At 38.4% G+C, this 14,506-nt stretch overlaps 1 protein-coding gene across 1 annotated transcript in view; it reads right to left on the bottom strand.

The window, feature by feature from the left end:
• The window catches only part of igdcc4 (immunoglobulin superfamily, DCC subclass, member 4), a 55,446-nt gene that overhangs the window by 4,697 nt on the left and 36,243 nt on the right, over positions 1 to 14,506 (bottom strand). The window contains exons 5-19 of the mRNA XM_085261267.1: positions 13,274 to 13,408; positions 12,304 to 12,456; positions 10,535 to 10,945; positions 10,286 to 10,450; positions 9,452 to 9,589; positions 8,710 to 8,886; positions 7,380 to 7,592; positions 7,015 to 7,113; positions 6,671 to 6,857; positions 5,432 to 5,559; positions 2,817 to 2,987; positions 2,555 to 2,683; positions 1,317 to 1,419; positions 1,031 to 1,211; positions 675 to 803 (exon numbers count right to left, since the gene is read on the bottom strand). Coding sequence (XP_085117393.1) covers positions 675 to 803; positions 1,031 to 1,211; positions 1,317 to 1,419; positions 2,555 to 2,683; positions 2,817 to 2,987; positions 5,432 to 5,559; positions 6,671 to 6,857; positions 7,015 to 7,113; positions 7,380 to 7,592; positions 8,710 to 8,886; positions 9,452 to 9,589; positions 10,286 to 10,450; positions 10,535 to 10,945; positions 12,304 to 12,456; positions 13,274 to 13,408 — 2,519 coding nt within the window. The remainder of the gene's footprint in view (positions 1 to 674; positions 804 to 1,030; positions 1,212 to 1,316; positions 1,420 to 2,554; positions 2,684 to 2,816; positions 2,988 to 5,431; positions 5,560 to 6,670; positions 6,858 to 7,014; positions 7,114 to 7,379; positions 7,593 to 8,709; positions 8,887 to 9,451; positions 9,590 to 10,285; positions 10,451 to 10,534; positions 10,946 to 12,303; positions 12,457 to 13,273; positions 13,409 to 14,506) is intronic.

Below are 14,506 nucleotides of genomic sequence, written 5' to 3'. Positions count from 1 at the left end.
ACAAATGAATTCTCTGACAGTTCTTCATTTGTTCATTTACCCACAATGCCTGTGCTAATGTAGGATGTTACTTTTCTTAGCATACCCAGCTAACTAGCTTCATCAGCTAAAAACAAAGTACTTAACTAACTACATTTAATAAACAAATTATTAATGTTGGAATTAACTAGCGCTGAGATTAAATGCAAAAAATATGCTTTTTTCCCCTCTTTTTTTATAGCTCAAAGAGGTGAATATGCTGCCCTGGTGATGTGCAACTTGGGACATAGTCTTTGAAAACAATATTTTACTTTATAAAAACAATATTATCTACTGTTTAAAGCCATCCAATGCACATTAAAGTCCTCATTTAGAGACTGGATGCATTAAAAAGTCAATTGTCGCAGCTAAATTTAGCTTAATTAGCCTGATGTTTATGATAGCATCTGGCAGTGAAAATAATGATTTCAGGTGGTAAAATCAATCACCAGTTACAAATTTTGTTAACCTCATTCTGAAATGTATTATTCGTTGATTTAAAAGTTTAATAGGGTGTAAGCATGAAAGATTTAGCAACATGTGATGTGCGGCTGGGTTTACTAAACTGTAAATTAGAAATACAGTTGGAGAAAGTCTTTGAGAGAACAGTTGTTGCCTTATATACAATGTAAGTCATATTTTGTTCAATAAATTACCATGCCATTATCAGTGATTAGCATGTTGAGAGCTCCATTCACGAGTGTTGGAGAATCTTCTATTAGGGTGTCTTTGTATCTTGTGATTCTGTTGGCCCAGTTATGGCTTACAGAGCCGTTCCAGGCAGCCTATAAAATGAACAACATAGTTGAAACACCAGAATCAGTATTTTCCCTCAACAAAATGTGAGAGTTATAAAGAAAAAAAATGAAAAAAGGGGAAAGTTTCTATATATACAACACATAGAGAGAAAATATCCAATGCCCATCAAAAAATAAACTTTCCCCTTGAAGATGTAGACCTTGGGTTCAGGTGCAAGGGCATCACCTTCCCCATTCAATGGATTATCACTTGCCATCAGACTCTGCTCTTCTGGGGCCTCTGCTGGCGGTTGACCAGACTCTTGGCTACCTGCTGGCATCAATGTCTCCAACTCATAGCTGTTGCTGCACTCTGGTATGTTGGAGGGAATGGGGCAGCCTCCTCTCTTATACTGAGGTGTCACAGCTGTAGAGTCCAGAACCCCAGATAGCTCCCTATTTAGAGCAAACATTAACACACAGATACATTCTATTTTACGTGTCCTTTTGTTCATAAGCAGTAAAACAAGTAAGCCACTGTATGAGTGCTAAAACTCATACCTGGATTTGCTGTTACGAAAGCTGAAACACATGCAAAGGAGGATGCATATCAGTCCTAGGCACACACCCACTATAATGCCTGTCACTGCATGGATGTCCAGCTCTGTTAAAAATTGAGATAACATGGAAATAGAAAAAAAATCTATTAGTATAAACAACAGGGCTTTTTTGCTCTTCCAGATATACTGACTATAACTTTTGATATTTGATCTGCTACCTGAGATTCATGAATTGTACAAAAATACTATTATTTGTAAAACTTGTGCAGGTCTGTTATATAAGGCCTGCTAAAATGCACTGATTTCTTCAGGTAAGTCAAGCTTATAGCAGCAAAGCGATGGGCAACATTTAAGAGCAGACCTTCATTAAAATGAATTTATGCTGCGTGTTTTTGGCAGTTTAGATTAGAAGAGGAGAGGAAACAGATGGCAGGAGTTCTCTTTCCCAGCCGACTAGCTACCTGAGTCCCACTTCCACTGCTATTTGCAAACACTATTAAAGCCCATATGAACAAAAAAAGACTGTTACTCTACCTTTCTTTATTAGGACAATTGCCTGAAAAGAAAAAAAACAAAACAAAAAAGCATTTTGCTGCTTCTAGCACTGATAAAAATATTCCAGATAGCATGTCCTCAGCATAACTCCTAACTCGTGCTTTAATCCTTAATAGTTCTTGGGGAAGTTAATGGCTCTGTGTTTAAAGAAAAGCAGGGCATTTAATAATTACGAAAGCTAAAACGCTGACTGATGGAATTAAAAAGTATGTAGTGAGACTGCAAGCCTAATCACAAATTGACATGAGAGTAAAGAAAGTACATTCATAGCAAATTCTGTTATGTACACAAAGCAGTAATTGAAAATTAACCCTGGGGTCACTGATGAAGCCACCCTTTGATATCTGACATTTTAATATATTTAAGATGCAGACTAGGAGAAGAGAAATAACAAGCTTATGGAAAGCTAGTCTTTCTCTGCCAGCTGAGACAAATTACTTATTTTAATTAGAAGGACTATGTGCATATACAGGAAGTGTGAGACTATCATTAAGAGTGTATGTGTGCTTGTAACACAGCGAGAAAGATTAGAAAACAAAACAGAGGAAACCGGTAACTTCTGCTTTCCCACAGGACTATATAAAACGACATTAAATCTTTTACAGTACCATGAAAATAATGCATTTTCATGGTTTGCAAAACTGCAGTTTTATATAACCCATATAACCTCTGCTTGACACATACCTTGATGGCTTGTGTGAACTTCCTTTATAGGTGAGTAAGGCCCTGGCCCCACCTCAGTAGATGCCCCCACCTTAAAAAAATATCTAGTGCCACTGGCCAATCCCTGGACCTCTACACTGGTAATACTCCCTGTGAGAGAGAAAACAAATCTTAAAAAAGGCAAAATAATGTGTTCTCTCATAGAGAGAGCAAATATTACTGTAAATATAAAAATAAAATATACATTTAATGCTGTTTATGTGTCGTGAAAAGAAACACCCACCATCCTGGGAGACGTTCTTCCATAAATGCTCTGGCTCACTGAGGTTGCCACTGTACAAAATCCAGTAGCTGATGATGATACCATTAGGCTCCAGTGGAGGGTGCCAGCTCACCAGCACCGACGAGGAGTCCAGCGTAGTCAGCTGCAGCTCCTCGGGAGGTGTGGAAGGCCCTGGAGGGGAAGGGAGGGTCAGGTCAGTAATTAGAGCCCAGAAATGAGGCCTCACAGCTGGAGAATGTATATTGTCATTGTGGGGGATTTGATATTTGTGTGACAACCATCGGTGTCCTCATGTCCCTACCACCTGGGTACAGGAGAGAGGGACGTGCAGGGCAATAGGAGAAAGGACAAGGGGCCCAGGTGATCACACACAGTAGTGGAGAGCATGATGGGGTTACTGGTGTCAATGTTATTATTAAAAGTGGCCCACTCAGCACTTATCACTCACATCTGGGAGAGAAGTTGTTGGCCAGAGTGAGAGCTACTACTACACTTGGGTGTTTTATTAGAGCTGTCAGTCATTATCACCGCCTGCTTATTTCTATGTTTGCAAACCACTAGCCAGCCAACATGCTGATTTTTACATGAATGAGCACACACTCACTTGCATCCACAAGCGCACACCTTCATACCCATAAGCTGCACCATCTGAGGATGAACTGCATACAATTACCTTGCTAGCTGGAGAAGAACATTGACACAATTTAATAAAACTGGCATAATAATCATAAGTTAATCCAACAAAAAGCTCAACTTTTATAAAGGGGTGTGTTGGTACAGTCATATGAAAAAAGTGCACTATTTTTCAGTTCTGTGTTTTTGTTTATCAGGACACAGAAAAAAAACCATCTGGTCCTTAGCAGGTTCTAAAATTATTTAAACATGACCTGAAAGATGAACGACAACACGTAACATAATACACCAAGGCAATATCATCATTATGCTATAATGATCGGAGCATATATGCATGCATGTTTGTATGTTCCCCATCTCCTCCAAGATAGGTGGATCAGTCTTGATGAAACTTTGCATAAGCCTTCCCTAGGACATGTTATATACAAATATTTTAAACAAATCCTGCAATCGTACGTATTTGTACATTTGAAGGCTCAATTAAACACTAAATGAAATGTCATAATATATAATAGTATGGCACAATATAACATATCGGCATCAAACAATAATGATCGTAGGGTATGTATGTTTGTTTGTATAGGTTTGCTAGCAGAAGCAGTGTGTGAGGTGCACCCTTGCTGCTAATCAAACACACTTGATTAGCAGCACCTGGTTGCTACTGATGATCAGTCAGCAAGTGTAAGTATAAAAGCAGGGGTTTTAGTAGTTTCCTACTAAGATAGTGCCTTTTGGAATATGTTTAAATCAAAAGGTTAAATCTTGCACATTTTCATTATGTTATTTTCTTTAGATGCAATTTTTTAATTATTATTATTTAGAGGTAATTCTGAATATTTCTTGACTTTTGCTGCTGTAGCAAACAGTAAATAATGTCCAAAAAGGGTAAAAGAAAAATATGAACAGATTTCTGTTTATGCACAGCAAATAATGCACACCATTATATCTATAGAACACCAAACCGAGCATATCTTTACAAAACCTTTGTCAAATGTTAGGCCGTCTGCCAGCTAAAACCTGGCTGAAAAGGGACATCACAGGTCAATCTGCAAATCTACAACAGGATTGCAAAAACATAAGGTGCAGCAAGTTTCTGTTAAAGTCATGACCTCAATCAGATTGAAATGCTGTGGCAAGACCTTAAGCCGTGCATAAATATATTCTCACAAACCTTAAAGAACTGAAGCAACAGTGTAAAGAAGAGTGGGCCAAAATTCCTCCGCAACAATGTGAGAGACTGATTAGTTTAAACAGTAAATAATTACTTCAAGTTACTTGAATTTATTGTTGCTAAAGGTGGTTTTAAACGTTACTGAACCATGGAGTGTACTTAGTTTATCATACACTGCTTCTGCATTTTGGCTGACATCATGTAGTATGTCATGTGTTGTTCATCTGAGGTTGTGTTTAAATCATTTTAAAGGGCTAGATTTTTGTTTTAAATTCTGCTCTCATGTGTAAAACCTTAGAAATGAATGAGAGTGAACTTCGTCTGCCACCTGTTAAAGGGTAGGAAGGAGATTTTATAACTCTATTTTGAGATGAATTTATTACGGAGGGCTTAAAATATACACAATTCCTTTTTTTTATTTGCCCACTTAAAAGAAAGAAAGAAATATTGTAGTTTCCTTGTCATGTACTCTCTATTTCTGCAGGAAACAGGGTCCCACACATCGATATGCATTTAAAAGCACATTTTCTCTTTTGGCTCAGAGTAGTTCTTCATGAGATGTTAAGGTTAAGTGACTTACTCAAGTGGACCGCAAACAATATGAAAGAAAGGATTTTTCATTTCTCTGCTTCACATACATGAAAGAAGACCTGATGGCTGGAGGATTCACTTGAAGTGCATATTTAATATGAGTTCTTGAACCAAATATGTGTCAAGAACCATCTACAGTAGATTTAGTGCTTGTTTTTTTTTCATCAACAGCATACAGAAAACCAACTCTGAAATATCCAGGTTGAAGCTGAAAACTTACGGTCAGTGAGAGTGGACTCTTCCACAGTGCCGCTAAAGGGTCCTACCACATTTGCTCCATTAGACTGCACTGCCAGCTCATAGCGAGTGAAGGGTTTCAGTGCCCCAAGCAAAATCTCTTGTGCAGAGCTGGAATATACAAAGATGAGAGTCCTGAATGGGTAGTAGTATAGGTTATGTCGAAATCACATGGAAAAACACACATGTGCTGTCTTAAATGACAGTGGTCTTCTGCTACAACAGCAGAAGACCACACCAGGTGTCACTCCTGCCTAAGAAGAGGAAACTGAGGATATAATTTGCACAGTCTCACCAAAATTGGACAATAGAAGATTGGACATCTATTGTCTGGTGTGATGAGTTTTTATTTCTGCTGCAACAGAAGATGGTAGGGTCAAAATCTGAAGTAAACAAAAAGATAGTTTGACAATGTCGATAGTTCAGCCTGGCGGAGGCATAATGGCTTCAATCTCATAGTCTACCCGAGTATTGTTGCAGATACTGTTTGTCAATTATTGACCTCAGTGTGCTCATCTTTCGATGGCTACTTCCAGCAGGATAACGTGCCATGCCACAAAGCTCAAATCATTCTGGTCCTGAACATAAGCTCGCTGTACTCAAATGGCCTTCATAGTTACCAACAGACAACCTTTGATATGTGATAGAATGAGAGAGTCTCATCTCACATGTGCACCTGACAAATCTGCAGCAACGATGTGCTGCTATCATGTCAATATAGACGAAAACTTGTAGAAATACATCTAAGAACTTTTAGAATTAAATGTCATATTATTTTTAATATGACATTTAATTATATACTCTGAAGACTGATAATGAAAATACACTGTCTGCTAGTGAATAGAAAACAGTTTCTTTTAAGAAATGAATCCAAGCTGCTCTTAGAAAAGAAAGCAAGCAAACAGGTGTTTTTAAAGCGGTTTTCAAGGGGAGAGGGTTAATCAGTTCAAATACCAAGAGTGTACAAAAAAACACAGGAATCTGTCATTCTTAGGGCCAATTTCATTCTAACAATATTACATCTCTTGAGGTTATACGTTATTTCTAAAGATGTTTATCTGAGTATTAGAGTTCTTATTAAAGTCCTTTTTATAGTTACTAAGACCACTTTTAAATAGGCTTAGTCAAAGTGACTTTATCAGGATTTGCGCCATTCAGGTGCAATATGGCTTACATATTGCAAACATCATTGAATTTCACATGTGTAGCCTGGTATTCTGACCTGGTGTAATAGGAAACCATGGATGCGTTGGTGGTTCCTGCTGGGCTGCAGCGCACTGTGTAGTCGATGATGTGTACATTGTTGAACCGCGGTTTCTCCCATCGCAGCCAGATGGAAGTAGAGCTGTTGGCTGTGGCTTGGATATTGCTCGGGGGCAATGGAGGTGGTGGCCCAGGCGTTGTTGGTGCTTTAACATGGAAGTGAGCTTTACTTTCTTTGATTCTTGGAAAGTGTAATTTTTGTTTTCTTTTTCATCACACCATAGAGGTGATGAAGGTCAAGACATAAATGTGTTGCATTCATTCATTTATTTGTGCATGTACAGATTCAAAAAGAAGGCTTACGTGCATGAGGCTTTTCTGTCTTTCCCTTCCACACTGCAGCTGCTCCATCTGTCTGTTTATTGAATGCCCATAGCCTCACCTCAAACTGTCGGTCAGGGCCTGATACCAATATACAGGAACAGAAGGAGACACAATGATATTCCTATTATGCACAACTAGAGATCTCTAAGGATGGTGCATGCTAACAACAATGGGCATTTGTGGTGGTACCTGTAGCCAAATGCTCTAACGTGAATGATATTTTTCAAAGAAATGTTGAATTTGTTTTTTGTTTTTTACTTTTCATTTTACTTTTCTGCCAAGGACAGGGGTAAATAAAAAACCCAGCAGTCATCTGCCTTGAATCAAACATTCCAAAAACGTACCCAGCCCAGTGAGGAGATGATATCTAGCCTTCTTACGGAGCCTGATGGTGTGTGTCTGTGTCGTCCTTTCCCCATTGGCCGTCTCTTCAGCCTCGACTTCTCGACAGGACAGCTTGTAACCAGAGACCAACGTGTGATTGGGTGAGGGCTGCCATGTGACATTAAGTGTGTTCACACTGGCTCTAACTTTCAGCTCATTAGGAGCAAAGATCACTTGAAAAAACAAAAAATGAAAAAAAAAAGGAATTAATTCCAGATACATGTATTATTTAAATGAACCATCAGACTTTCATGACAGCTATAATTTCATAAGATGCTTATAGTGCTGCTACCTGATATCCCATGAGTACAGTAGGCAGTTCATCTATTCTGTGTTTTATAGTATAGTGTGAAGTTATGTGAGTTCCAAAACCAGGAGAAAGGAGAGTGAAGGGTGTGCCCATGCATGGATCTAATTACTTAGAGTTGTTAATGTTGTGAGACATGTTACAGAGGGATTTTTCAGTCCAATATTATTTTTCAGGCATCTAATATTATCTATCTGGGACTGTTGTTGATGGCTTATTGGTGCGGCTCTCCAACACAGGCCCAGTTTCTTATTTAGCTCCATTGGAAAATTAATTTCCCATCATTGATCTAGATTATTTAGGTGTGATTTACTTGATTTTGGAGCTATTGTCTGTATTGAGATGTCTGTCCTCTCTCTATTATGATGGAATTAAATGGCTCAGCTTGAAAAATTCAGCAGCCTCGGTTCTTTCATGAAATGATGACCAAACTAAAAAAAAAACTAAAAAAACCCAAAAAACATCCTTGTTGTGAGCAATTTTGTCCAAGAATGGTTTTGTGGTGAACTAAACCTGCCAATGATGTCAGAATGTGCAGAATTAAGCTTGCATCTATCTGTGATGAGAGGCTTGTGACAGTATGACAGGATATAAATATTTAATGGCATCGTCCTTTGCAAAGCTTCAGTGTTAGCTAACACATTGGTAGGTGAGCTAGCACACTAGATATAACTTATATTGTATTTGAAGATGGTGTTAAAAGTAGTTAATATGAAGATATCCTGGCAGTTTGCCCTGAAAATCAACCCATCATTTTGTACTGATAGTGAGCCAGTTCAAATTGCACCAGAACAATCTGGATAAAGAGTTCTACTGGTAAGAGAAGAAATTCAAGATGAACTGTGCCTTCAAGAAGAAAGATGCAGTTTATTGCCTTACTTTAGGGAAGTTTATTTCAGTTTATTTTAATCATGTAGAAAATATTTAACATTTCACTTTAAACTATGTTTGTTAAGCAAACTATTATCTAATGTCTTTCTTACCCATGCTGTCATCGCTATCAATGGGAGGTGTCTTGTGCTGAACCCACTCGGAAGGAACCCCAAAGCCAATGGCAGTTCCAGCAGCTATTCTCAGTAGGTAAGTCTGGCTGGGTTGCAGCCCTCTCAGTGTAAAATGTGTCTCATTCCCCCCCACCTCCATGGAAAACACAGAGTCCGCTGTGGGAACACATACCAATGATGTGAGCCATGAATAGAGCACGACTATTATAGGATTTTTAAGACTGATAAAGATATTTGATGATTAAAAAATATTCTTCTATGAGCAGACTGTTAGACATATAAAATGTAAATGTTCTCTTTATGTTCTATGGAATGTGGGCTCTATTTTTCATAAATATGATTAACATTACTCCTATTAAGTTGTTTTAATAATTATTTGAACTATTCTGCATTTAATAACTTACACACTAAAAATAATTTACATTAATAACATACAAAGAATAAGAGATGCGTCAAAGGTTTTCGCATTTTGTTTTGGCAACTTACACTGTCATTCAAGAACTGAGTAAATGCAACCTAAAGAAACTTTAATGTATAAATCAATGGAAAATGAAAAGTATTGAGAAACAAAAAGGTATTATATTAAAAGTCATTAAAGTGGCAAACAAGAAAGCAACAGAAATGTAAGAACATTAACCAAAGTGCTATTGGGCAACAGGTGCGACGAGTCAGCTGCTAGTATTTCTTGTTTTCTCTGTGCAGCTTATGTTAGGACACTTACGCTGATCTAAAATGCTGTACTCAATGCGGTAGTGGGTAACAACTCCACGACTCTGCTCTGAGGACAACGGATGCCACTTCACCTTGACGTCTGTGCGGGAAGTGCTAGCTATATACAGCTGAGGAGGGGCACTTGGCACTTCAAGAAGGAAAAAAAGAATCAAGTGAGATTTCTGACACATATAAGAAACCTATGCTATAGATGTGCATGGTTACTGGACAGAAGAAAAACACAAGTTGTCCAATTCATATTTTGTCAAACTTTAAGCATCACAAGATTTTTTTTAATGTTTAATTAAATGTGTACTGCATTTATGTGGCAATGGTATGGAAATTTGAATTGCACTTTGAATAACAGTTGAAAGGAAAATGCTCAATTGAGTTTACATACTACGTCTTTTTCAGTGATACCACTAATAGTCAATCAATCAATCAATCAATCAAAATTTATTTATATAGCACATTTTTAAGACCAAAGTACACCAAAGTGCTTTCCAGTAAAATCGCAGTACAAATAAAATCACAATAAAATATAAATTATAAATATATAAAATATAAGATAATTACATAATCTAAATACAGAGCCAGATGTAAATTACCCTAATTCGCCTTAAATGCCAGATCAAACAAATATGTTTTTAAACGTGATTTAAAAGACTGAATGGAATCTGACGCGTGCAACAATAGTAATGACTCATGAGCGCTTAAATGTCCTGAGTAGTTGCAAGGTTGACAAGCTTATAATATATCTTCTTTGAGTGACTGAAGCAACTCAGGCTGTTCTTACTATACCTTTGCAGCTCTATTTTATCTGTATATCAGTGTGATTACTCACCATCCTCCAGCATCTCTACAGTGATAGGCAGAGACGGGCTGCTAGCACCCATGGGAGAGTAAGCCACCACAAATAATGTGTAGGTAGTATGGGGCAGAAGCTCTCTGAAGAGATATTCAGTGGTGTCATTGTTCATTGCAAATTCATATTCCCCGTTATCAGAGCCTGAAAGTTGAAAACGTTCAAATCAAATGTAAGCATGCTTGCCATGTGGCCTCACATACACAGATTTGTGACACAAAGACAGACCTGCAGTGCTGTGGCAGTGCACCGAGTAGCCAATGATTTGATCTGAGTTGTACTCAGGTTTCTCCCAGCTGAGCAGGGCAGTTGTGCTGGAGTATGGTGTAGCAGAAAGGTGGCGAGGAGGGCTGGGCAGACCTTCCCTCACAATGACCGTCAGCCTGGCAGTCGCACAGGCTGTGCCAAGCCAGTTCTCTGCTATGCACTGGTAGTAGCCTGCATCTTCCAGAGCCAGCTGGTTAATTAGCAGGACTCCGGGGCTTTGGGTCTTTACTCGTCTGAATGACTTTATAGGCTGGCCATTCTTCAACCAGTGCAACACTGGAGGAGGTTCTCCAGAGCTGTTACACAAAAACCTGGCTGTGTTTCCCCGGGAGAGGGACACTGTCTCTGGGCCCTGAAGAATCACTGGGGGGGCTGGAGAATTAGAAGAAAAAGTCTGAGGTCATTCCATGTCAGTTCATGAAGTGGCTACCATCTGAACACCTCAGCTTTGCCTGAAAAAATTGAAAGATACACTTCGTAACCCTTTTAATCCCACCGGCGACAATTGTTGCCGTTTTAACCCCCCTATTACAATTGCACATATTGTGTGTAGTGCATGTAGAGTGCATGTAAAATGCATGCACTTATTTTGCAAGGAAAAATTTGGGATTAAGTGGGTTAATAGGAACTATGGAACATTTCAGGTCCCTACTGTCAAGTATTTCAACAGATGTAGGTAGGCTTGTAGGCATTTTTATAGCCTTGTTTCCTTAAGAGGCTTTCTCTAAAAATGCTCATTTGGATTTGGTACATGTTGTCATACTTGAGGAAAAGCATACTTTAATGAAAATTCATAGAGCCAGAGTACCAGATCTTCACCATGAAAAAACTGGAGGGACCTAGCGCTTGTACTTTTTTCATGATAATGAGATTTTAATGTGGACCCTTAGAAAAAGAAGAGAAAACATCTAATAAAACATTTTTGAGAAAACTAATAACAGTAGGTGCATGGAATTTGCAAGAAGTGCATCTTTCAGTTTTATTATAGACATGTTTTTTAAAGTAACATGAAGCTATCACAACTCTAAGTTTTAGCCTACACCTCCCAATATGCAATGCAGAAGTCTTTTTGCCTCCTTTACTTGCATTGTGAATGACATGTCTTACAAAACAATATACTGCTAATCCTACTACTACTACAACTACTATTAGTAATAATAATAATAATATTAATAATAACTACTTAATTATTGTCAAAAAATGAGAAGAAGCATGAACCAGAGAGTGAAGAACTTCCTGTACCAAAAATCAAACCGAATGTCAGTTTATAGATATTCACCAGCAAGTGAGAAGGCCAGACACATTTATGTTAAATGTTTCAAGCCAAAGTTAAAATTGCTAAGTAAAACACATTTTCAATTTAAAATCAAAATGAGCTTTGCTAGTTTTGGTTTTTAATAGTCCATCTTTAATATAATATATTAATTCATCTAATTTAACAGACACCAGCTAGGCATGCCCATCTTTTTAAAAGAGCTCTTTGACATTAACATTAGCAGTTAGACGAACAATTCCATAACGGAGAGTGTTATATTTATTGAAGATTTAAGAGACTGTGGTTTATGTATGATTCCTTATTTTCTTTCTCCTCCTCCTGATTAATGAACAGAGGTCTATGTGAAAGCCAGTGCTCCTTCAGAAATGCCTTAAATTGAGAACCAACCTTTTGACATTGGTGTCTCCATGAAAAAGCTTTAATCTTAATATAGAGAACATAACACAACTCCTACCGGGTACTTGCAGCTCAGCAGCAGCAATGACAAACTCTCTGGTCCTGGGCTTGTTGGCTCGGCAGACATAAACACCAGCATGGTGACGCCTTGTGTCTCTAATCACCAGGTTTGTTGCAAGGACGACCACATCAGTAGACATGGGCTTTCCGTCTGATCAAAGAAGAAAGCAAGAGAGAACAAAGGAGATCGTGCTGATGGGAGAAAAAGGACACTGGCCTTGAGAAAAATTTAGCTCATTTCGCAGGCTTTCAGTTGCCTGAGAAACAGCACAAAAGACAGAGATGTTGCTTTGAGCATGGAGGGATTTGACCTGTAATCACAAAAACTGACCAACAGGTGGCTCTGTGACTTTTCAGTCTGGGATCACTGAGCTCTCTGCATTGGCACACTCCTAGGCTCTGTGTGAAATCATTCCCTATTCACTATATAGACCCTTATTTACTTTGTCCGCCATTTTGAGGAGGATTTATGGCCACCAACTAAAAAATACGAGGTGAAAAAGAAATGGTCAGTATTTAAGCTCCAACGGCCACGTTGCAAATGATAACCAGAATGACCAATGCATATATAGTCTTCTAAGAATTGATTCTAACAATGATTCTTTGCAAATTCAAATGTTGCTGAGTCACAGGATGTGAAAGGATTTTTTCCCCATTAACATTTCATGTGTGTGTATGGGTGGGTGTGGACAAATGGTGGAGGTGCGAATGAATTGATGTGACAAATCACCTTATGTAAAGCATGACTCAATGCAGGATAAAGCAGTTGACAAGAGACAGCTAATATCAACTTTACACCTGCAGCTACTGCAAATCTGATCCTCACTTGCTGATGTTTGTTCTTTGCGTGTGTTTGGCAGATAAACGGCGAGTGAGGCACTGATAATGACAGACAGATGCAGTAGAGTACAAAAACAATAGGCTAAGAGGCACAGAGAGAAAAGTGTAAGATAATTTGCCAGTATTACCTTGTCTGCTCCAGGACACCAGTGGTTTCGGCTGGCCTTGAGCCATACACTCCATCACGGCAGGATGTCCAAGCACAACTGAAGCATTCTGAGGTGGTGCCACAATCACAACTCTGTTCAGGGCTTCGGTCGAGCCTATGTCAGCGAAAGAAATGTAAGCTTTGGCAGTCTGGACCAGTAAATATCACATTAGACAGTGGTGAACCCATTGATCCTGATCTCGCTCTTCAGGGTTGCTGCCAAGATTTACAGCTCTGTTAGCAATTCAAATACACACTTTTTAAACCAAGTAGCTGTCACAGCAGTTTTGCATCAGTCAGATTTGCATATATACAAATAAAATCATTATCAAGTATTTAGAAAAATTGTGTTCTGTATTTCATTTAAATCCTACCCTGCCTTCAGGCTAAACTGCAGAGAGGTTTGAAGCTGTATTCAGAGAAATTCATACAGCTTGCATTGAAACGTCTTGATGCATTCTCAATCATCCAGGTAAGTAAATCTCCAAAGGTTGATTCTGTTCATCTGGATGTTTCTCCCACTGAAAATGCTACGTCCAGATGAACAGAATCAACCTTTAGAGGCTTGCATTGAAACATTTGAGTCCTCCAGACTCATTAAAATGGTGGATGTAGATATGACCAGAAAGTGTTTGACATTAAGCATTTGGTAGGATGGACACTGGAATGTTATTATTTACATGGAGCAATGTGAACCTTCACTAACAGATTTTGGACATACACCAGAAATCAAGCCTACACAGAATGCTTGACTGAGGGGAGAACATAAGTGATGCTTCTACAAACCAATTTCTGAAAAGGTTGGGCGCAAATCTCATAAACCCGCATTTAATTCCCAAAAGCACATAAAAACATATTGAATGATAAAACAGAGGCAGTTTCTTACTTTATGAAATATATTTGAATAGCTCATTTGCTTTGCAACAGATCGGTAATGCAATTGGGTATAAAAAGAACATCTTGGGAGAGGAAAATTCTCCCAGAACTAAAGATGGCAGACATTCAGCAATCTGCGAAAATCTTTCTATGAATTATGGAACAATTTCAGAATTATGGTTCTCAGGGTAAAATTCTTAAGACTCATGCCTTATTATTTACAGCATATAATATCATCATAAAAAGAATCTGATGAAATATCTAGGACGAGGCAAAAAAGGAATACTGGTTGCCCATGATCTTCGGGCCCTGAGGGGGCATTCCATTAAAAACAGAC

Source organism: Mchenga conophoros, linkage group LG1, assembly GCF_057382185.1.
Source record: "Mchenga conophoros isolate Kocher_MC1m ecotype Shallow Benthic linkage group LG1, M_conophoros_male_GT1.1, whole genome shotgun sequence".
Lineage (NCBI taxonomy): Eukaryota > Metazoa > Chordata > Actinopteri > Cichliformes > Cichlidae > Mchenga > Mchenga conophoros.
Note: the sequence above shows the minus strand (reverse complement) of the source record. Positions and strands in the feature narration are given on the sequence as shown.